We start from the raw sequence: 24,166 nt of genomic DNA, 5'->3' as shown, positions 1-24,166 counted from the left end.
TATTAGATTATCGTCCCGCTCTAGATCAGATTAAGCTCAGTAGGAATTAAACTACGCCTGCATGTAAACGCTCATCAGTTTCGTTATTCTGAAAATGTGACGCATTTCTGCTTTGAGTAGCTGGACTGTCGGGAAGTGTAACTGTCTGCGCTCTCAATTCAACCTGTTAGAAACATTAAAAGAGCTAAAAAAATAAATAAAAAGTTATTCAGTAACGCTTCTACTGTAATAACCTGGTGATTCCAAAAAAGTTAAAAAACAAAACCAGCATATAACGTGGTGAGAGTCCAGCCTTGGCGCTCTGAGGACAAACTGGTACTCTACTGCTTTGCCATTTCTTGTTCAGCAAAGACGGAAATACTTCTGTTTGTTTTCTTTTAAGGAAAATTTGATGAATAAAGCCCTGTTCACAAACTCACATGATGGGTTTCATTGTGTGCCGTATTTAAAAAAAATAAACTGTACAATCAGATTGTTTTTCTTTTTTTAATCTGAATACATTTCAACCTAATCATGGATTGGATTGAAAGTTTTGCGCATGTAAAGATCGCTGAAACAGGACATGAAGGCAGACATCTAAGCAACACGCCGCACCCATGCACAGCGAGCCCTGACCAGGTCTCCAGCAGATTTAACGTACCAGTACCTGAAGGATTTCTGACCCCTTTATGTAATTTTGCTTTTCTGACACACAACATTCATGTTAGCCACATGTATATGCTGCAGAAATCACCTTTAGCCTAAAACTATTGTAATTTCATTCCAATTTACTCACATGTCAAGTATGAATCCGAGTTAATCCCCCCTGTGTAATAAACTAAATATCGTTTACATCCATAAAACCTTTACCAGACGGATGGACATTTTTAATAAAAAATTGATAAGTCGTAAGAATTATAATGTGAAGGCCAGAAGTTTTGTGTAAATCCCGTTAATGATGAATAAGTGCATACCGACACAAAAAGAAAACACACGTTTTTCTCTCTCTTGGGCCAGTGTGGATTACACTTAACAGTTTTATTTGGAATATTAAGACAATGAAGCATAAGCCAAGCACCAAGAGTGACAGCTACAAGTGTCGCTTCGTACGGCTCTTATTAAAAATGAACAGGTTATACTGGAAAAAAAAACAAAACAAAAAAACAACGGCTTTTACTCTCGTCTCGAATGGTTAAAACGGATACACAAGAGCGGACACTGAAATGTGAAACTAACAATGCCATTTACACGCTCCACATCATATCGGTCAGCAGAAGAAGAAAGGAAGTAAACAGTGAGGGGGGGGGGAAGCAGAAGAAAGAAGAAACGAGAGCCGCGTTATTCGTCTGCCGACTGCTTGCTCAAGCCTGCGGCGGCCCCCCCGGCTTTGATAAGAAGGGCCCCGTTTTTTCTGTGTTCTGTTTTTCTTTTGTCTTCTGAGGTCGGCCAGAACGAACGAGGCGGTCTGGGGTCCGTTCGCTCCCATCGTAGTCGAGTCCCACCGTCCGCACTGCAACCAATGTGCATATACAGCATTAAAGTGACAGAGGATTGCAACCACTGTTGAACTACACTCCATTGCATATTATTATTATTAGGGCGGAGGAGGAAAATAACTTTTCATACATCTGTTTTTTTTTTTTCCATTTGCATATAGCACGTAACCCAGCTGCTTTTTTGTTTGTACAATATATTTATACATCTGTGACAAAACGTTAAAAAATAATAATAATCTGAAACTAGATGTACTGTGGCCGGGCTGCTGGAGGGGGATATAGGAGCGCTACATCCGGGGGTATTGCTTTAAAAAAAAAAAAAAAAACGAATTTCAAGCTCTCAACTCGGTAATGTCATGAAAATGTGAGTGGGGGTGTAGTTTTGCAGTGAAATAAAAAAAAAAAAACAGACCTTAGTTGCACAGAAGAGTGGTGCTGGTTAGACGTGTGTTCTGTGTAACACGGGTAGTGCAGGTGTAAGAAGACAAGCAGGCAGTTAACGCACCACAGAAGAAGAAACTCTTCTTTTTTTACACTTTCTCCTAAATCTACAGGCTGAACGGCAAACGTGTGCTACTGTTACTGTCGGATATTTCCCACGGGGAAAACTGGGACCAGACGCTCCTCGCCAAAGGGGCCTGCCTGAGGAAAAGGGGGCCGCAGAGACCCGTTCATAGGGGGGGAGGGGGGGGACTCTGCACCCCCGTCGCTGGCTCTGTCCACGCGCCATCATCCTCCCACACAACACACCGACAACACAGCTCCATCCGCGTCAAATGGTTCTGGACCAACGCCTTTTATTATTATTATTATTCTAACACTTTTCAGCCATGCACACACACTTTGGTGACATTTCTGCCGGTTTGTTTGCTTTCTGCAGAATATTGGTGATCAGCGGTTAAACGACGCCGTTTAAGGGCGTTTGATGTCCATTAACGGGTTTTAAACCTGTAAATTGAACACAAACGATGGTGCATTGAGAATTTTCACCGCTGGGCACAGGATTTCTGTTTCCAGTCTAATATTCTGGAGGACAGGGCAAACAAACAAACAGATGTCACTGACCCAACGCTTTCAGACACCACCGCAGAACACAAATACACCATTAAAGTGCTGTTTACTCGGAGCAACCTCTCGCCTTCTCTGCTGCCCTGAATTTTGTTTCTTTTTGACTGAGTTTGGGTGAGTTTTTAGGATGCAGTGACGTTTTTCTCCTCCCAAATAAACAGATTTAGGTAGGAAAAAAAAAACAAAGGGTCCTGCATCCCTGAGACGACGATGAAGCACCAACACGATGGCAAAGACAGCAGAGTTACTTCTGCAGATGGGCGACGAGCGGCCGGGCACCACGAAATCAAAGCCGGAGCGCTTTTAGACATGCGGGGGAAAAGTCGCTGCGACTCGAACACGAGGAAGTGTGAACATGCAGCGTAGGCGATTTCAGAGACGCCGCAGTTCAGCAGAAAACTTTTAGGACTCGTGTCTGAGGAAGTCCGAGTCCTGATCCGGTCACGATGCAGCGGGGAAAAAAAGCTGATGGGTGGCGAGTAACCGTCTGGCACCTAAATTCAGATCCATCCCTACTCTTATCTTTATTTTATTTTTTACTAAAAGCTAAAGAGTTCCACAAATTACTAACAACATTTCGTCTTCATGTATTTGTGTCTATAATTTCCTAATTTTTATTCATTTTTGAGTCTCAATGTAGTTATGGCCATTTTAAACCAGTTCATAAATAAGGTTTCTGTTTGCAAATGTTTTAACTTCAAATCATATTTTTGGTTGTCATTCATATATATATATTTTTTATTCACCAAAAACTGTATCTTAAATGTATTTTCATATTTGCATGATTTTATTTGGAATCGTCTGTGTGCTGCTGCCATTCTTGGCTACGTCTGTGTCATTGAAGAGATTTTTAATCCCTTTAAAAGAGTTAAATAAAAAGGTTCCTTACGTACATTTTGGTGTTGATGCCCGTTTGGGTCAGCTGACTGTTAAGATGGCAGCTCAGTCAAAAAAAAAACGACAAAAAACTGACCTGCGAGGTTATAAAACGCAGCTTTAAAACAGCACCAAGACGTACGGGCAGAGCTTTGGTCACAGACGGTCATTTACTGGCTTAAAACGCATTTAAAAGCAGCACCGTGTAAGTTTTCGCTTAGCATTAGCTTCATTTGAGATGCATGACATGATTTTTCCAGGTGAATAAAACAACAGTTGCCGCGTATTGGCTGCAAACCTGGACCATGAGCGGGTCCTGGTGGCGAGGCATCCGTAAACCTGGAGGTTACAGGTCTAGCGCCCCTAGTGGCTAACAAAAGTTACACAAGGAGTAAAATATTTTAAGAGGTCACGCCGACTGAATTACGAGCTGAAGTGGTCCAGCGATCGTGCTTCTGGACTGGGACAGATTCAACGCTCAAACCTGCCAGGACATTTCACTTTTTAAATCTTCTTGAAACAATGTCGGAGCTTTTTTGCCTCCGATCACTCAGTTCAAACGTGGTCGTTTCTGTTATTCCGGCTGCAGACCGGAACCAGACAGACAGCGACCCACGACCAACCCAACACCGCGAGGCAAAGACTAACGCGCGAATTAGTGAGAACGACAACAACCCCAACGTACGACCGGCGGTAACGACCGGCTCCCGGTTTAGACGTAGCACCGCTGAGCTGCAAACTCTAAATGTGCAAGAAGGTTAGTGAGCTTGCAGCTGTTGCACCTCGGCGTGGTTTTAATCCTTCAGTCTCATCTGAACGGACCGCGTTAAAAAAGCACCTCCCGCTCCGGGTTCAGACTAGCGCGCAACTCGACTGTGGAACGGGACCAATGGTTTGCTGAAAGGCACAAAGGTAACACCTATTTACAGAAGTGACGGGGGCGGCCGGCAGCGGTTTCACCTGAAATGTGTGGGGGACACGCTAATGCTATGCTAGGTGTGAACACAGCCTGCACTTTGTCAACATTTTGTCTTTTTACACACCAAAACGTCTTAGGATCGGTCTTTTCTTTAATACAATTTGTTTTTGTAGCATAATTGTGAAGGGGAAAGAAGGAATGTTTTACAACTAAAAAAACGGAAACGTGTGCCGTGGAAATGTATTCAGACCTTATTGTTCTGATTCGTCTTATTAAAATCCACTGCAACAAACTTCATGTCAGTCAGTCCAGGTTGGCAAACATAGCCCTTGACTGTATAATATTAATAATATAAATCTTTATTGTCATTGAAACATAAATTCCAATGAAATTTGTTCTCTGCATCTAACCCACCCCCCTTAGGGCAGCTATCTGGGGCTAAGGGTTTATGCTCAGGGACCCAGAGCTGCTATATAATATTCATTAAAAAGGGCCTTGAGCACAAATGCACGCCACACTTCTCAGACTTTTACTTGTTAAGAAAAATAAAAACTATGTATGGTTTCCCCTCCACGATGACGCGCCTCTTTTGTGTCAATCCATCGCATGAAATCCTGATCCCAGATAAACGAAGGATGCTGGTTAGAATTTGGCAAAAACAAACGGGAGAAAGTTGAAGGTGTGCGACTGATGTCAGCCACGGCGCTGAAGGAAATGGAAAAGGAACGTGTGAAATGTTTACCGGCTCTGACTCAAAGCTACGCGCCGCCCCATCGGGGGGGGGTGGGCAAAGCTTTTCTCTGAATGGAGGCGTTTCTAACGTTATGGCCGACTGCTATGACGTTAACTCAGCAACCAGGTAGCCAATAAAACACTGCAAAGCTGGAGAGGGCGGAGCTTGTGCACGGTGACCTGTTTTATACAACAATTAAATGACTTGGATGCACACAGAGACAAAAAATAGTTAGTGGACAGTGAAGCTAATGGCTGCAATCAGACAGAGAAACGTCGCCGCCACACGGCCGGATCCCCATGCACACGTCTTAAAGTGATTTAGCTGATCTCCTGCATGCGACGCGTCGTCTGCAGCTCGACGCGAGCCGGCGGCCCTGGCTGCAGAAGCCTCTCCGCTCTCGCAGCCCTGGTAAGGTGCTCTGACTGTTTTCTGAAGGGAAACGCACAAAGTTATCTGTACAGCTTGAAATAGTGATTTTTTTTGAAAAGTGAGGAGGGAGGTGGGGGGGGGCATGCATGCAGGAGGTCTAGGAGCGGGGGGGCGACAGCGGCGGTGGTGGTGGGTTCAGCACAAAAATAGGAGAGGAGACACAAAGGGCCTTTCCTCCGTGTCGAAACAACCTGTTCATCTTAAAAACGTGCTCGACAGACGGCGTTACACTGAATATAATCATGTTCTCTCAGTGATGCAATTAATACCGAAAACAAAGATTAGAATGAACCTTGTATTAGCTTGTTATACGTGTTTCTACTCTCCGACAGAAGGGACGGCCACGTCGGCACGGCCTCTAACGGGCGACTGAGGAATTTCTGTAGGTTCTGTAATCCTCCCGCTGTCTCATTTCACCTTGAGTGGCGGCTCCCTCTCCAGCCAGCGGACTCGTACTTTCTGTTTATAGTGATACTCCTTGAGGAAGTCCTGCAGGGCGGGGGGCAGCGGCAGCGAGCCTATGCCGTCGTAGGTGGTCCAGCGGCAGATGGCGGCCCGGGCCAGGTGCTGCAGGGCGAAGGGGAAGGTCCGGTTGAGCGGCACCGTGAGCAGCGGCTCGAAGAACATGCAGGCGCTGGGGTCCTTGTAGTGCTCGAGCAGCCCTGTGACGGTGGACGAGTGGAAGACGCACGGGTCGTGAGCGTCGAAGCTGAAGTTGTGGTTCCACTGCTCGATGCGCGCGTGCAGCGATCGGTTGTAGCGGCGGAAGCTGACGGAGAAGAGGTAGTCCTCCTGGGCCGAGTCCCGCAGCAGGAAGGTCCCCTCCGGCCGGCCGTCCAGGAGCGCCTCCGCCTCGTAGCGGTCCATCACGCCCCAGTAACAAGGCAGGGCCGTGATGTGCAGCAGGTCCGGCACCAGACAGTGGATGTAGTCTATCTGGGTGTGGACCTTCCAGGGCCCCGGCTGCTGCCGGCTCTGGTGGCCGTCCCCGGAGGCGTGCCGCTGCTTAGGCCGTCTGGCTTGAAGACATAAGGTGGTTGAATCCTCCTCAGAATCACAGTCCTGGGTCGAGGCTGCAGCGCCCAGCATCTGCCCGCAGGCCCCGGACGATGCGGCGCCGGCAGAACCGGAGGCGGCGCCGGCACGCGCCTCCCCGGAGGCCTCCCCTATGCCAGGAGCCATCTTTGGTCCCAGTTTGTAGAGAGAGGGGCCGGGCACCGAGGCCTCCAGGGTGTGGATCTGCGCGTTGGGCGGCGGGTCGACGCCTTCCTCGATGCTGAGCCGCCGGCGCTCGCGCAGACGCTCCTCCTCGTCCTCTGGGGACGGGTGGGCGGGGTCGAAGGCGTCCAGCAGGGCGGTAGAGGAATGAGGACTGACCGGCGCCGTGTGCTGCTTGATCAGGTGCCACTTGTGTGCGAGGTCGGAGCCCGGCGGGAAGGGGCAGGTCTCCAGCATCAGCTCCGTCAGGTGGATCTTCCGCTTGGAGCTGACGGGGTTCTTAGAGTGCGAGCGCCGGCGAGCCGGCAGGGGCAAGCACAGCCCCACCGTGTCGCTCAGCCGCTGGCGCAGGGACCGCGCGTTCAGGCTCCGCCCACCGGACGCCGCGTCCGTGATCTCCTGGATGGAGCTGATGCCGTAACGCCTGTCCCTGCGGTTCCCGCAGCCTCTGAGCCGGCCGGAGCGCCTGTCCGCCTCCAGCGAGCTCTGGGTCTTGGTGGAGCACGAGTGCTTTTTCTTGCCCCCCCACGGGGCGTGTCGCGAGTACGAGTCCCGCCGCGCCATCGGGACGGCGCCGGGGATCGCGCCGGCGTCCTCGGAGTCCTTGTCGATGGAGATCTCCACGATCTGCGGGATGTCCGACACGCAGTTATGATGGCGGCGCCCCGTGGGGACCGCCGGCGCGGGCGCGAGGCTCCATGAGGGGCCGGGGGCGGCGGCGGGGCCCTGGGCCTCCACGGGGCCGCCTCCTTCGCCCAGGTCCACCACACACTGGACAGTCTCTACCTCCACTCTGCTGTCAGCGGCTCCCGTGCTGTGGAAGAGAGTCTGGCATCTGCTCTTCAGGCTGCTCCACATGTTGCCCCCCGTCGTCAGGAAGAGGAGCCTCTGGGACCTGGTGGAAACAGGAGACCAGACAGGTTAGCTCATTTAGAGCAGCAGCAGCTTTAAAATCTCTGCATTTTAACTCCCCGGGCTGCGGTGTGCGGTAATTAGACGTGGTTGCAGGGTAACAGGGCCGACGCGTTTGAGCGGCGAGGAGGGGGGTTGGGGGGGCTCGAGTGGCTTTAACAGCAGCAGATTTAGGAGTTGCCAGGCAGACGTGAAGAGACACAAGGCCGCGGCTATAAATGAACCTGGGATCTGCTCACAGCTGATCTGCTGGTATGTACTGTATTACAGAGCCAGTCTAGACCTGACCAAAAACTCTCCCTGCAACAGCAGCAGCAGCAGCAGACGGGGCACAATCGCACGCCTTCTCCTCATCCCTCACACCCGACCTGCTGGTTTATGACGTTCAACTCCTCCGCCGTCTCACAGGGATCTGGGTGGAATGGGTGCTTCTTAAAAGGTTTTTATTCATAAAATCAATTCGGTTAACAATTTCTTTGAAAAAAGTTTAATAAGAGACTAGAAAACTGGTTTTTCAGTAAGTGTAAACTAAAAGTAACCAACTTAGTAAGGAAGCAGGGTTCCTACAGCATAAGGCAAGTTAAATTCAAGACTTTTTAAAGACGTTTTAATGCCACTTGAAATAAAAAGTTAAGACCAACTTCACGATAAACAAGAAAAACCTGGTTGCGACAACTTCACCCAAATGTTTATTTTAACATAAACCATTACTTTCTGGCCCAGTAGACATGTTTAAATTTTTGAAAAACATTACATATAGGAAGAAAGCTAAAAAAGACAAATTACAGATATATTTTTAGCAACTACTGAACTGAATTCTCCAACTTTGTTTTGTTCCCTACTAAAATAAACTATTTTGGTATCTGGTAAACAATTTTAAGACCTAAGAAAGACTCAATTAAGACATTGTAATGCCAATTAAGGCCTTAGTTTTAAGTTACAGCATTCAATGCCTTTTAAGACTTTTTAAGGATCCGCGGGAACCCTGAGGAAGAACATCCAAAATGAATACCCCTAATATGATAACCAGAAAGTAGTAAAGGTGGAAGGAATGTTCTGTATGGTTTTATTCATTTTAATTTTTACAGATGGAAGCCTGAAAGAAAACAAAAATGATTCTGATCGCTACATTAAGTTCCTTCAGAAGTCATCTGATTAGTAATGTAATTTCATCTCAGTATGAGTCGAGCTGTTCTGTGTAGGCCAACAAACTGCTTCGTAAAGGTTTGAGGTTTTAAGACAATGTCCCACGCCTTGATTATTGCTCAAAGTGGTGCTTTGTTTAGCCGTTCAGAGGAGCAACCAGGAGGGCAGAGGCAACTCTGGAGGAGCAACAACAATCCCCACCTCAGGTGGGAGAACATGTTGACAGGATAAGTCGTAGCCACTCCACAAATCTAAGCTTTAAGTAAAAGTAGCAGGAAGGAAAGAAGCCATTAGAAGTCCAGTTAGCAGCTTACTGAAAGTCTTGATGGTAGAAGGTGTTCTGGTTCTGGGTCAAACTGTAGCTTAATGTCCTGCATGATGAACAATGTGTCAGAAAACGAGCACAGCACATCATCCTGGACCTGGACAGGCCACCCCCGCTGTTATTCAGCAGTGACTGTAAGCTGGTCAGAGTTAACGGGACAACAGGCGGAGCGAGGCAATCCAGGGAGAGGTTAGGAGCTGGAAAATAACAGACAGGGTCCGAAATTAACACTCGCCAGTCGCCAAATGCGAGTAAATTTCCCGTTTGGCGAGTGAATTTCAGAGGGCTAGCTGCCACATGGCGAGTAAATGTTTGTACCAAATAAAATAAAAGTAACATAAAAATAACATAACCCATACGATCCGTTCACAGCTCTGTCCATCCAGAGCTCAGTCTAGACCCGCCTTCTGCGGAGCTGCTTCAGCTCCTTTCACGTTCAGAACCAGTCATGGCTGAACGCTGGATCAGAAAACAGATCTGCTAACCAGATACAGTCTAAAACACCAATTAGTCTGTTTATAAGTTTCGTTCTTATTTATTCTGATTTTTTTTAACTACCTGCGCTGCGGCTCTGTGCTTCACCGCTCTTACTGCGCCTCCCCCGCCCCCTCTCGGAGCAAGGTGCTTTTATCAGCGGCCAGCCTTCAAAACGTGAATCGCTACGTTTAATGTCCTTCCACTCGTACCAAAATGTCCCAATTAAAGTCAGTAGGAGAGTCGGTAACTGTTTTTCATGCTCTTTTGTTTTTAACGACACAGAACCAGCGGTGCTTCGGTGGGCGTGGTGCGTTGCGCTTGAATTCAGGTGCGCAAAATTATGTTACATGTAACCTGTAACATCGGGGGCGCAGCGCACGAGGGTAAAATCCAGCAGCGAGATCATGCGTAAAGACGCAGCGTGAACCCTGAGTGCTTTAAGTGTTGCAGCTGAGGGGAAAATTTTGAACCATACACAGGGGCGGTTCTGAACAGGGGCCAACAGGGGCCTATGCCCATGTAGAACTGTTCCTGGCCCCTGTTATGGCCCCTGTACTAAAAACATGATGTTAAATTTCTTAGGATGATAAATGCTGACAAAGATGACGTGACTGACTGGTCATTTGGATCAGTTGCATTTTTTTCGTTTATGGTTTTACCCAATAATAAAATAACAAAATAATTAAAAAATAAATATAAAAAAAAATAACAATAATTAAAATCAAGCTGTTTCACGTTAAGCTCCCGCTGTATTGAGAAAAGATCAGGGGTCTGCAACCTGCAGTTCCAGAGCCACAATTGGCTCTTTGGCTTACTTAATATTTTAAACGATGAAATGTTGACCTGTTAAGTTTCCCCCCCCCCCCCCAATCTTTTGTTCTGTGCCCCTGTGAAAAAACACTGGCCCCACCCTGACCCACCCTGCTGAAGTTGTTCTAGAACCCCCACTGACCGTACAGGCTTGATGAAACTCTGCCTCATTCACAAATAAGGCCAACATGGATAGAATAATGATAATCTGTAGTGTTTATCGGCTGGATGTGAATCTGATAATTCATATTATGTCTTTTATAATCAACTACAATATATATATTTTTTTAATTCAGGAAACAAAGATTTCTCTTCCAGGTTCCAGTCAGCCACGCCCCCAACCACGCCCCCCATAATTAACATAATTTCACTCTTAATTTTTATAAAAGTTGAGGTCTGGTCAAAATTAATATTTTGGCCGGTAAAAAATATGCCTGGCCGGTTGATTTTTACATCTACCGGCCAACTTGGCCGGTGAATAACAAAGTTAATTTCGGACACTGATAACAGACTGTGTTGGAGGAGCCTCTTCCTAAACAACCACCCAAAAACTAAGAGACGTATCCAATGCGCCATGTGAGACACATGCCAGAAGGCGTGCAGGTGTATTGGCTCAGGGACGGCGACCGCGTGGCTAAAAACCAAACATTTTTCTTTAACTTCACAATCAAGTTTTTGTTAGCAGACCAAATCATATCGACTCAAGTCTTTCCATCCAAGTGTCGAGTTTAGGTCCCACCTCCAGTCCAAAGTCATGTCTAGCATCAAAGTCCAAAACTTTTAACTTCAAAACTTAAGCTATTTGACCAAATATGTAATTTTACTCAGTAATGATTGAGATTTTCATTTTTTATTTAAAAAGGCGCTTTTTAATCAACTGCACAAACACCATAAACCCCAATTCAAGAATATTACCGGCGCAGACGCGTTGGAACCTGCAGCTGTCCAGACTCCATGATCAAATCAGCGAGCACAAAAGCACGTCGTTTTATTAGCTGACAAGGTTTGGACGTCAAAAGGAAGTTAGACGTTGCCTGCCGCACATTTTTCCCCCAGTCAAATTTCTCTTACATCACCATGCAGTCTGTGCAGCCAAATGAAATTACATTTAAATGCTGTTAGATGTGAGAAGAGTATTAAGTGACACTTTGAAAGACAAGGGATCATATAAGTATTTATTTCCTTTAAAAATACACGTGGTAAAAATTAATAATCCAAAATTAAATAATCTAATATTTTTAGCATAATACAGCTAATCCTAATAAAAGCACTGGATTTGTGACATCAATGAAAACTAAACCGAGAACAGAAGGACATTAAAACATTTTTGTTCTCTTTGTCTCCGTGAAGGATCTCTCGCCATGTTGGAGCATTTTGTGCAGCTCCACTGCCCAAACATTTACGGCATCTCTGGCATCCCGTACTTAACGCTGATACAGCCATGTTAGCAATTACGAGTCGGTCTACAGGAACTGGCTTCTGTCTGAACATAAAATCTTACTGAGAGTGAATTTACATTACAGTACAGTGATGTTGCACTTTAGCCTAGCCTTTAGGAGGACGTCTCTCCACCTTATTTCAACTTTCATCGCCATCCGAGATAAAACATGCATATTGTGGCAGCAAGAGGACATAATGGGGCAGAGTGAGCTGGATCCATAGCCTAGCTATTTTCCCAGCACTTCAGTTGAACTTCAGTACTCTGGTTGATGCTCACCTATCCATGAGTATCCAGACAGGTAGGTTGTGCTTGTTAAAAAATGCTTTATAAATATGGGAATGGAAACAGATGATGGAGTCGTCCAACTGGACCTAATAAACATCATTTTGCACTAGTTTGAACCATTTTTTATTTCTCTAACCCTGGTACAATTTAGCCAGACCGGTGACTAAATGAACTGAGGAGAAAGGTGGAAAATGGAGGATCCATCCCAAAATATACGTCTATAACTATAAATTATCAACTGAATGACAAACTGGTATTTCATGGGGTTTCCATAAGTACAAAAATTTAATCAACTTTAAATATAAAATGTGATTTTCTGGATTTTTTCTAGATTCTGTCTCTCACAGTTGAAGTGTGTCCATTCTTTTTAAGGGGTGGGGGTGGGGGGGGGGGGGACTTGTTAAAACTTCGGTCTATCACAGATTTTTTTATGCACAAAATTAATAAATGGGCATCTGAAATCTAAGCCAACAGTGTATACATATTAACCATTTGATAGATGGGGACAAAATATGAAACATTTTTAAATTGGAGGTAAATTCCAACAGAAAAGCTTTTTATAGAAGAGTTAGAATTTAGTATCTAGGGTCCAACACAATGAATGGAAGATCACCATAACTCATTTATACACAATCGCAGTACAATATTAAACTCTAATAGATTTGTTCTTGTTTTTTTTTATTATTTCTCCTTGTCGTGAGGTGATGAGTTACTAATGGATATACTCCTAAAAATGCCCCCAAGTTCCACTATTAAACTGAATTTTACCAACAGTGCGTACTACTTCAACCATATTCCTGCTCCAGTCTAACACTCAGATTGGAGAAATTTGCTCTGCACCGCATCAACCCAGGTACCAGGAAAAAGTAGGAAGTCTCACGACATGATTGGGAAACTTAGATAAAAGACAGAAAGAAAAACCCAGGAAAACCGCAAATGTTTCATCCCTACCAGCTTAGATTTGTAAGCCGCAACACCTTCAATATTAAGTTTGATTTTTCTTAAATATGGTAAAACAAAAGTATATGAGATCAATGTGTCCCCTAATTTTTCTTATGTCTGAGGATTCACTGGACCTGTGAGCAACGCCACACTGAGGCTACGTTACGCCTGACAAAAACCTGAGATTATAACAAGTTACACGGCTTACTAAAATAGCCTAACTACTGCAATCATTTATTTTAGATTACTTAGTTTAGATACGACTGATTTAAACATGATTATACAAAATAGACAAATCTCAGAGTTTTTTTAAAGAGCTGTACTGAATAGTATATTTCATGTCAGAGTAGAGGTCCTGCTCAGGAAGAACTGAGAGACATGTACATCTCTCACAGTTAAAATTTTATTGCAATTAAATTATTTACATTTTGTGCCATGAGATTCAGCTCAAGCATGAGGTGCTGTGCAGCCGGGCTTCTGTCGGTCTGCTCCAGGGCCGCTGTGGCTACAATGCAGCTCGCCACCGTCAGGCTGTGAATGCGAGACCAGCGTGAAGCGCTTTGGGTCGTCAGACTTGACGAAGACATCTGTAGTCCTCAGTTATGTGTTCATATAGACACGTATAAACTAGTGTTGCGCCGATGCCATTTTTTGGCCCCGATACCTGGCTGTGCAGTATTGGCCGATACCATCTGTACCAAATTAATGTGTGTGTGTGTGTATATATATGAAGAAGTGCATACTACTTAGGGTAGTAGAACTTTTTATTGCCTACCTGGAATGGGTGACAATAGTTGAATAAACTTTTGGCTCCGAAATGCCAAAATATTGCAACATTCGTGAAATTATAACATGTGTAATAGTAGTGCAACAGTAAGACAGTAAAATTACATTAACAATTGAATAATCTCGTTTAAACCCTTAGTTTTGGCTCTCAAATGCCAAAATAGTGCAACTTTCATGAACTTATATAACATGTATAATACTAGTCAGGAGAGAGAAGGCTGCGTTCAAGTGACATACAAACATCAAAATGGTATCGGTGCCCTATTTGTTGGTACTCGCCGATACCGATACCAACATTTTAGTGCTGGATCTGGGGCCCTGTCCGATACTGGTATCGGTATCAGTGCAACACTAGTAAAAACAGAGCTGCTTTTCAAAAATGGAGGTAGAACAAGAAGGCTGCTCAGAAACCAGCAGCGCTGCAAAGGACTCCAACTGCAGCTGATGACGCCAGAGCAACAGCAGGCGTAGCGCCAAAAACCAACCAGTGGTTGAAAAAGGCCACTTGTGATCTCACATAAGCAGTTCCCCAAAAACAAAACAAAAAAAAAAAAAAAAACAGCTGACATAAAGACCCAAACCGCCACCTGCCCGACTATTAAGGCGTCTGCACCACCCACCAATCAGTGATGCAGAGTTGCTGTGAGCGAAGCATCGATTGAACAGTGTATGATATATTTACCTGCGTAGTCTATCTTTGTGCACTTGTATTAAGCATAATCAGAGTTTGAAATTAATTAAAACATCAGGAAACGATAAAATGTACTTTTTTTTTTTTTAAAAAAATTGTCTGCTCCCTCCTGTCTGGCTGTGAAGCTGGGTAGTGGCTACCAGTGCTCTGCTGTCTGGAGGGAAGGAAAATTAGAGGACAGTCCTGTGTTGCCAATTTGTCGTCTTTGTTGCCATTTTTAGCCACTTTTCAGACCTCTTTAGCGACTTTCTTTTAAAAAACTAACCGGCAACAAGCCAGTTTTGTTTTAACGGCGACTTTACCGAAAAGCACCAGTCGTTCTGGAGTCACTGTATTGGGGCAGCAGCGAGAGCTGCCGTGAGAGCTCCTGCTTCCCTCAGCGCCGTCTCACAGGCACACCACGGCTGCTGCTGCTGCCTCGTCACGTAAATGTAGCAAGACAAACACACAATCTGAAGGAAACCCATGGGAGCGGGTTAGCCTTAAGGCAACCACCGATCAGTAAGGTATATTGGGGGGAAAAGGCTTCAAAAAGAAGATTGGAAAATATAGCAGTGGAAGGTCCATATTTACCAAGCACAGAGCGATGGCTGCCTCAGGGTGAGGAAGGGAAGCACCTGATGGGACGCACCACAGCTGAGATTAGCTGACTACCTAAATATACTGAATGACCAGATTATTCTATCATTATCAAAGTCGGATCAGTCTTAAACTGTGCTTGAGTAGTTCAGGGACTACAACACTTCATGCGTTGACCACCAGTCCAGACCTTTAACTCCATTCAACGTCTTTGGGATAAGCCGGAGACGACATTTGCACCATCTCTATAAGACAGTGGTGAAACATAAATGTGAGCTTCATGAAGCTGATGGGACGTGTGCTTTGTGATCAAAGGCATAAATATAAGAGTGTGTGGCTGTTTCTGGATGGGGAGTGCATTAACCCTTGTAATTAATAATGGCTCAGTCTGTTAAACTAGATGTGATCGGAGTCTAGTAATCAGATTATGTAAGGGTCAGACATTACCGACTGAGGAATGTTCCTGAAACCGACATACAGAATAGCATTATAGTTAGATAAGTTGTTTTTTTCTTCTTCCAAAATTAAAGTTTAAAGCTCAACTGGTATCAGAAAATGCAAGTCCCTCCAATGGAAAGCAAACAAAATCAAATCAAGCACAACAAATCCCTCTCTGACCAAAAAAAGATGAGATTAAACCGTCTGCTGAAACAAGATCAAATGAACTTTATTAGTGTATATTATCACTAAACACTATTATTTTATTAGTATTAATGAATATAGCTGAGATAATCAATAGCAACTGCAGTCCTATTATAATAACAGGACTGTAGTTGTTAAGAATAATAAACTGGATTTCAACAAAAGCACTTTTTATACCTTTATCAACAGGGTTCACCAATACACAAAAAAATACACAGAAAATTAATGTAGATTTTTACCTAAAGCCACCCCCCCTCCAACAAACCACAGATAAACTGGAGCTTAGCATTAGATACACCAATTAACACAGCAGAGATCGAAGCAGCCAATTTTTCCTCTCTGTTGGTTCTGATCAATGACCGGTTGGTCTAAAATAGAAACATCTGGCTTTTTCCTGTTATTTAAATGCCTAAAATAAAATCCTCCGTTTTCAGTCTATAAACGCACCAACCAACAGCATCCAACTCAATGCACTTTTTTGAATTTAGTAAAAAAAAATAACATCATAGACACGTATGTTTTGATGCATGTGTCAAGATAATCTTGCAATGAAGAACCTGCAACACATTTTTACTCTTTTGTCCTTTACAGGATGCATAATAAACGATGTCTGTAAAGAAAAGCTTAAAGCCGTTTGGGCCAGTAAAGGGCCCCATCTGTGCATTCCTACTCAGCACTAGCCGTCTTGTTCCACAGAGGAACTAGTTTAGTAGCAAATATTGGCTCGACATGAGGAAGAAACAACAAATCAAAAATATTGCGACAGCCGTGATCAAAACTCCGTCTGGCTTTGCTTCACATTCAATCTGAAGACAAGAATAAACATTTAATATTATCTGAAGTTTTATTTCAAACCAGAATTTATTATGTGGGCTGATTTCATGTCTTAACACCAATAAATAAAAATAAAAACTCTTACTACACTAAGACATTTTATATTAAGATTTAGATGACATTTAATCTAAACTACCAGTGATGAAGCACAGCAGAGACTGAAAAGTGGGACTGCTTAGTGGCTAATTATGCTTTTTTTCATTAACACAAAAGTCAATTAATAAGCAAAATTAACAGACATCTTCATACTGATTAAATATCTAACCTTTGTTTTTGTTTTACTACAGCTATGATACCAACAGGTTTCCTACCATTTGAGACAGAAACATTAGGACTGGGCAATATGGACCAAAAATAATATTGATATATTCAGGCTGAAAGCCGATATACAACATTTATCTTGCCATGTTTTTTCTTTCCATAAATTATAAAAAATATTAAAGCTTTGTCCCAAATGTCTCACAGGCAATTTTTTTAACCAAACAGCTGTAGACAATTATGAGAAGCAGCTGAAACATACATACAAACATCTACTGGAATGCATAGAAGTATAATTCTAACGCAACATAGACTACCTTGATGTGTACATTAGGTATGTTTACATGTACAAAATCTCACCGTCGAATTAAAACGTATTCGGATTAAATAATAGGATTGCAGTATTATACAGGTTTGTCTTCAGAGTAGGGTTGTGCATATAAATCGATACAAAGATTAATATTGTTTTTAAAAATGATTTAATAACGATATTCTGGCTTTCAACATCAATATACCTCCCAACCCTAGGGGGCGTTATTACAGCACATCATTACTGTTCAGTGAGGAAGAGTAACTGAGACGAAAATGTGGAACGGCCGACAGGATTTTAGAAGCGCCTTCGTCCCTAAAATCAGACGTTTGGGCACTTTTTTGGTTTCTGTGATACTATAAATGCACTGAAGCAAGTTAACTTTATTTTCCTGTTAATATATCAGTGCTCAATATATTGAACATAAATATAATATTTGGCTGGTTTTGCTGATTGAATGAGCATTAATTTGAAAGTAATAAATATCGATATTGGAGTCAAATCAAATCAAGCTGAGCTATACTGAGAATCGTATCGGCTCGTCCTAGATGATACCGAGCCCTACTTCTGAGCTCCCAGGCTGGACGCGCATGATGTTCTAATTACGGTTCAAATGTTACTGTGTACCCAATAATTTTGGGCTTTTATTTTTTTTTTTTAAGAACAGTTTTGCTTCCCGTCGTATTTCCGTCACTCAACGCGGAAATCCGTCACGTTTACGTCGGGCCCACATGCACTCTGGTCAGTTTGCCACATTAGGAATAACTTGAGCCCGACAAGCGTTCATATGAACATTGATCGGATTATGAATTGGCATAAACCACTTCTCATTCAGATTACAATTTCATTCCAATTGATTTAATCCGATAATATTCCGACTAGCTTGCTTCCATGACATTTTTATTCCAATTACTTTTGTCCGTGTAAACGTAGCTACAGTCTCGTCTTGCATTTATATTTTTATCTCGAAATTTTTTTTAAATCTTGATATATTGCCCAGCGCTACTTAACATATGTTCCAAGGTATGAGCTACAGATTTCTGTGACAGGTAGAAAGGATGGTCTCATTCTTTATAAGCAGGGTTGGTGATTATTTTAAGAGGCTTTTGCAGCAACAGACTCGGAGCAGCAGAATGTTAACTTGAAAAAGCAGGAAGGCTTTATGACGGATGATCCGACACGACCAAAAGTCAGAAAAAAGGCGACCAGAAAAGCCAAATTTTCTGCCTCTAAAATCTTAAAGTCTAGGTGTGACAGGATCCTTTAGGCAGGTTTTTACACTTTAAAATGTGCCGATTATTCTCACCAAGGTGAAATGCGACTTAGGAACTAGTATCCAGTAGTCATTCACCAATCAAACTGGGCCAACCTTTTATTAGTGACCGTGACCTAAGACCGTTGATAAGTAGGTCAAATAATAAGAAGTTTGATTTGATTCCTGGACAAATGCATAAAAACTGAAAGCCTTCGTTTTTTTCCAGTCTGCAGATAGATTATCAAATAGTTGTCCGTTATCCGATTGTTACAAGTTTATCGGAAAAGAAAAAACTGATTAGCGTTTAAAAAAGTATGTTCATAATTGCTTGTTTGCCTTTAGTTTTTGCCAAATTCAACACTACTACCAAGGAAAGAGCAGAAGTCCAGTGTTGCTCAACATGATCGTCCTCATGGTGGAACAGACAGCCTCACGAGCAAACCAAGAAATCCCTAGAAACTCTACAAAAAAAACCCCACAATCGCTCATTTCATCTTTCCTTTCAGCACATACCAGTTTTCAGCACATTGTAGCGCGCAATCCCTCCTAAACAACCGGAACCGTTGCCAAAGACAACGGCGGTGCAGCCCGGTCCACATCCACTTTGAGCCGTCCTGAAACTCAACTAGGCTACTTTTGTTCTCCAGCAGCCCAACACACCCTTCCTCCTGGGAGCCTGGCGATCTAAGACGCGGCTGGTGAAAGGACGAGATTCTGGAGGGGAGAACGCCTTCGCTGCTCGGCCCAGACCAGAACTAATGAGAGATTTGCAGCCGCCTCGCATTTCTAATAGATATGGGAGATGGCAGAAAGCCATACGGTCTGCAGCCGACTGATAAAGACGTCTAGTTTTATTATATGCGTCACTAAAATCTCATCCAGCAACAGTTATCTCAATAAAAAAAGTCATACGTACACATTTTATTTAAACTGATAAGGGACGAGGGTGTATTAAATTGCAAATGTTCCTTAAAGCGCAGTAACGTGATTGCATGATAATTACATGCAAAAACAGGAAGCAATTATAAAACAGCTAGGAAAATCATAAAACATGCATTTATAGTAATAGCTGAGAACGTACAGTGTCATGTTATCTAATCCATTTCAGATTCAACATTTTCAAAAAGTAGAGCAGAAGGCAGAACCTTCAGTTTTGCGGTGAGGCAGAAACCCCGTCTACTTTAACACTAAGCTTAAAACTTTCTATAGGCTGCTGGCGGACATGTGGACAACTTTTCCCCCCTCATCGGTCTGCTAACTTTACTTTCTCTATTAATGCGGCGTTAGAAAATATCGCTGCCATTAAACCGGGTTCTGTTTTCCTTTATCTTTCATAAAGGAATTGCGCCAGGGAGAGCGGGCACTCGTGTTTCTCTGACTCAACCGGTTTGGGTGCGAAACAGCAGCCCACCTACCACGAATCCTTTTGAAACACACGTCATGGTATAAAAGGCAATGTAGGAATAAAACAGAACGGTATTAAATTAAAAAGCTCATTAGAGCACAAATAGACATTCTTACACTGACAGTATAAAAAGATAATAAAACAATTAAATAAGTATCAACAGTAAGCAGGTTATGCACCTACAGATGAGAATAACGGGGATGGCGATGAGTGAACCCAAAACAAGCCAGGTGGTTCTGTTCGCTAAACCCAGTCGTAGCTAACGGCTGAGAACGAACCTGATGGAGACTGGATGGAGTTTAACGGGACGTTACTGCTCCCCACTGTCGCCACGTACTTGCTCAGGATAAAGAGACTTGGCCGAAGTACAGGGTAAACCTGACCAGCAAGAAAACCTTTTAGAAGATGCACCGAACCGCCCTTTTCTGGCCATTACCAATTAACTTACAATTCCATATTTTAGAAAGGGACAATTACACTTAAAGGCATCTTGATAGAAGAAGAAGTCTGCAACTTAATGACAAAATGACAAGATTAGCGCCACCTACGCAGAGTTTATTTATGTATTAAAAGCCTGTTGGGCCATGAGGCTTTACTCGCCCCCCCCCGGGCTAAAAGTCGTTGCTTAATTTTAAATACCTCGCCGTTCGACAGCACCATCAAACGGTAAGTAAAACCTCCTGTCTGGGACCAAACCAGCTAACGCTAGCAGTTGTTAGCCTGATGCACACTACTGTGCCTCGATCTGCACCACGCACTATGTGAGATTCATATCTGGCCGATACAAAGTTCCCATTTTCTGAGAAGGTCTAAAAATAAACACAGACAAGACGGAAAAGATGCTCCAATGCTTCATTAATAGAGGAAGTAGTTTGTTGGTTGATGCATTTAGACTAACCTAACTTGAAATCATTAGAGTTCCTAGTTTTGATGCATTTAATGAACGATGAAATTTTAAACGTAATTTGTAGTGTCTGACCAGTGGCCAGCAACTAAACTTAAAAAAAACAAACAAAAAAAAAAAACAATCTTTTGTCACTGGGCACCAACAGGCCGTGCTGAAAACAACCCGCTTTGGTGTGAAAGATGTGATGAAGACTCAGTTGTTTTTTCCCCCATAAGATTGAACTGTTTAAATAATAATAGTGAAAAGTCAGAATAAGTACAAAAAGCGTCTCTAGAAATAACTTTTTCTATAGAGAATAATTGGGTCGTTTCTGTGATTGCTGGTGTACTTGACCATGAAGACTTTATGGCCATAGGGGTGTAGAGGTTGGTTGACATGATCAGAGAGGTTGCACTGCAAAAAGGGAACTTTTATAAAAGTGACATTTTCTTGAAATCATTGTATTTTTCCTTGATTTGAGTAGCTAAATAAGACCATTTGGCAATGGAATAAGATTTTTTGCACTTGAAATAGGAACAATTCATCTCTAAAATAACAATTAGATTTCCTGCACTTAAAATAAGACGATGGAGATGAATTGTTCCTATTTTAAGTGCAAAAATCTTATTCCATTGGCAAATGGTCTTATTTAGCTACTCAAATCAAGGAAAAATACAAGGATTAAGAACATTTCACTTACTTTTAGTTCCCTCTTTGCAGTGTGATTACCACAATCCACTGACATCTATGCTCTCAGTAGACATAACCCTCATGATTTACTTTTAGTTTTTTTCAATTTTCAACGAATTAGACCACAGATTGGTGGGTAGACGTCTTCAATATATATTTTTAAAATAAAGTCCTGGGTCGATTCCAGCTTTCTCTTGCCTGGTGTCGTTATTTCCCGTCGGCACGGCACTTAACCCTGCGTAGCCTACTGGTCTGGTAACCGGTGTATGAACACCATCAGGGGAGTCTGGCTCTAGTGAAAAGCGCCTTCAGTGGTAAGAAAGCCTAGAAAGGTGCTGTGTGAATTTAGCCTATTTACAATTTAACAAAACGTTAGCTTTCCTCTCAACTGCTACGTGTTTAGCTGCAGTCTGCAGCGGTTCGTGTGTCTGAGTCACGCGTCCGTCATCGGCGGGCCTTTTCTGCGCAGGCGCTTAGAAACCAACGCGGTGCACGAAGCATCTGCATTAGTCCCAAACGAGCATGCTTATAAAGGTTCTCACAGGCCGAAATTTGTCTCAAGTGGGGAAGCGCCTCTAATCGGGAGACAATAACTTTGTGCCCTGAAACGTTTGCTACGAACCTCAGCAACCCAGGCGCCTTGCACAAGACACTAAACAGACCCAAACTGGGGCTTCTGATGAGCTTGGGGGGGGGGGGGGGGGGGGGGGGGGGTGCTCAAGTTTAGTTTTGTTAGACAAGTTGTCCGTGAGCTACGTGTTAATGTGCAGACTTTAGACAGAAACCCAGTTCAATTGTATTTTCTGTGGGGAGAGGCTGACTACAGATTAGTCACATTTAAACCAGTCAAACTCACTTAACAAAACCTAATTGTTTTGAAATTTCAAAAATCAACTATTTCAATGTCACATTTCATGCAAATAATTGAAACATTTTCCCTTTTTCTAAACGTGGAAGTCGTCATAACTTATCTAAGGCCTATTTTATTTGTAACCACTTCAGCCTCGTCTTGCTGCACGATCTGAATGCTCAAGCCTTTTTTTTTTTTATTTATTTGAAAGAAACTAAATAGTAAGGGCTTCAATTTATGCATTTCCGTACGTATAATTTATGGTTTAAAGCACGTATTTGTGGAAAGAAAAATTAGATGGTTTAAAAAAAAAAGGCTTCTTTTTGGAGGAACAATAACCATTTAGTGCGATCAAAAACAAAAATGGTCAAATGAGAAGTTGTATTTTGAGCGTTTGAATAAAAAAAAGAAATGTATGGAACCCCGTGGAAACGATTTATTGTGTCTAAAGAAAAGTCTTACTGTTCAAATCTGCAATGGCAGGGCAAAGCAAGACAAGACAATGTGCTGCATCTCTACTTTTTGCTCATTGCCACGGTATGAAATAAAGCAAACCGACTGGTGTGAGACAACTGGATGGATCTAAACCCGAATCCAAATGGATTTAAGTCATTTTTAATTAAATCAAGACTAATGTGGACTGAATCTGAATGCTCAGCCGGATATGAATTGAAGTCGTGTCTTGTAAAGTACCCTGACATAACTTGAGTTGTGACTTGGTTGCGCTTATAAATGACCTGGATGTCTGTAAAAAAATGTGTATCTTGTTAAGCGATTCTGCGATCACAGTGGGTGTACAGAAAGTGTAGGGGAGGCCTTCGGGTTTCTGGAGGCCCCACATTCCCCTTGTCACTGCCAAGTTAGCTGAGCTGCTAACCCGTTAACGACCGACAGCAAGTCCCAACACACCGCTAAATGTAGCTACAGACCCAAGATAACATTATCCGCGCTCGCGGTAGTCTAACTAGCCCGATCGGTTCAGGAAAAACAATTTAAAGTATCCGTTACAATTAGGCACGTTAGCTTAAAAAGCCTCAAAGTTAACAGCGAGATTAAAAAGAGAGAGAGAAGCTAACGGTTAGCATCTCTAGAATAGACATTTCCTAACATTCTAGTTAGCTTCGGCTAACGGGGTTAGCATGCTAGCTTGTGACAATTATCGACAGAAAAAAAATTGTAGACATAAAACCAGCCGGTGTGTTACGCTTTCAGGCTGTCGAGGAAATAAATAATAATTTAAAAAAGGTGGGGGCACGGTTAAGAAGCGTCTTGAATTTGGCGTCTTACCCGTTTGCGCTGTGGAAGCCCGACTCAACGGCTCTTTGTCTGCAAAAAATGGCTATGAAGAAAAGTCGGGCACATATCCCCCCAGAGGACCACGGCGTCGGACGAAAGCGCTGTACGAACACGGGCACCGGACGGTGTCATCCCGAACAATTAAAAAATATATATATTCCTAAAAAAAAAAAACAACAACAACGTGCAGAGTCATTTAAACGCTAAGCTGGCGTGTGAGCGCGGCGGCAGCCCCGTTGCTCATCGTGGTGGGGCTCCTCTTCTCTGCCTGCCTGGAGCGGCCAATATGACGGCTGTCTGAGCGGACACGGAGCCGGGGAGGAGGACGGGGCTCGGCGTGATGCAAGCCCGACTGACACCGGCTCGGTCCAATGGAGGGCCGCGCTCGGACGGCCACTTCCTAGGGGGGAGCGCACGGATGGGGAATGGCCCCGGCACCCGGCTGGACTCTGATAGGCGGGCGCGGCCGCCAATGAGCGTGACGCGGGGAGGGGAGGGCGGAAGCTCTCCGCTGGCTGATTCTCTGAAACGTGGAGAGGCGGAGGGATGCTGGTTCTGACACATCCAGGGCCCGAAGCTGATTCAATTCAAGTCAATTTTATTTATATAGCGCCAGTTCATGAAA

At 43.6% G+C, this 24,166-nt stretch overlaps 1 protein-coding gene across 1 annotated transcript; it reads right to left on the bottom strand.

Moving 5' to 3' along the window:
• Positions 1-981: 981 nt before the first annotated feature.
• socs5b (suppressor of cytokine signaling 5b) lies at positions 982-23,947 on the bottom strand. Its single transcript, XM_036126052.1, has 3 exons — positions 23,533-23,947; positions 4,095-7,616; positions 982-4,062 (listed from the first exon to the last, which is right to left on the bottom strand). Exon 2 carries the CDS (start codon positions 7,577-7,579, stop codon positions 5,912-5,914), a length of 1,668 nt encoding a protein of 555 aa, XP_035981945.1. The 5' UTR covers positions 7,580-7,616; positions 23,533-23,947; the 3' UTR covers positions 982-4,062; positions 4,095-5,911.
• Positions 23,948-24,166: the final 219 nt, after the last annotated feature.

The sequence above is a fragment of the Fundulus heteroclitus genome, chromosome 22, assembly GCF_011125445.2.
Source record: "Fundulus heteroclitus isolate FHET01 chromosome 22, MU-UCD_Fhet_4.1, whole genome shotgun sequence".
Taxonomy (NCBI): domain Eukaryota; kingdom Metazoa; phylum Chordata; class Actinopteri; order Cyprinodontiformes; family Fundulidae; genus Fundulus; species Fundulus heteroclitus.
This window is presented reverse-complemented; position numbering and strand designations above follow the sequence as displayed.

Coding starts and splice junctions, on each gene's coding strand:
- socs5b (XM_036126052.1), bottom strand. CDS start 7,579: ATGTGGAGCAGCCTGAAGAGCAGATGCCAGACTCTCTTCCACAGCACG.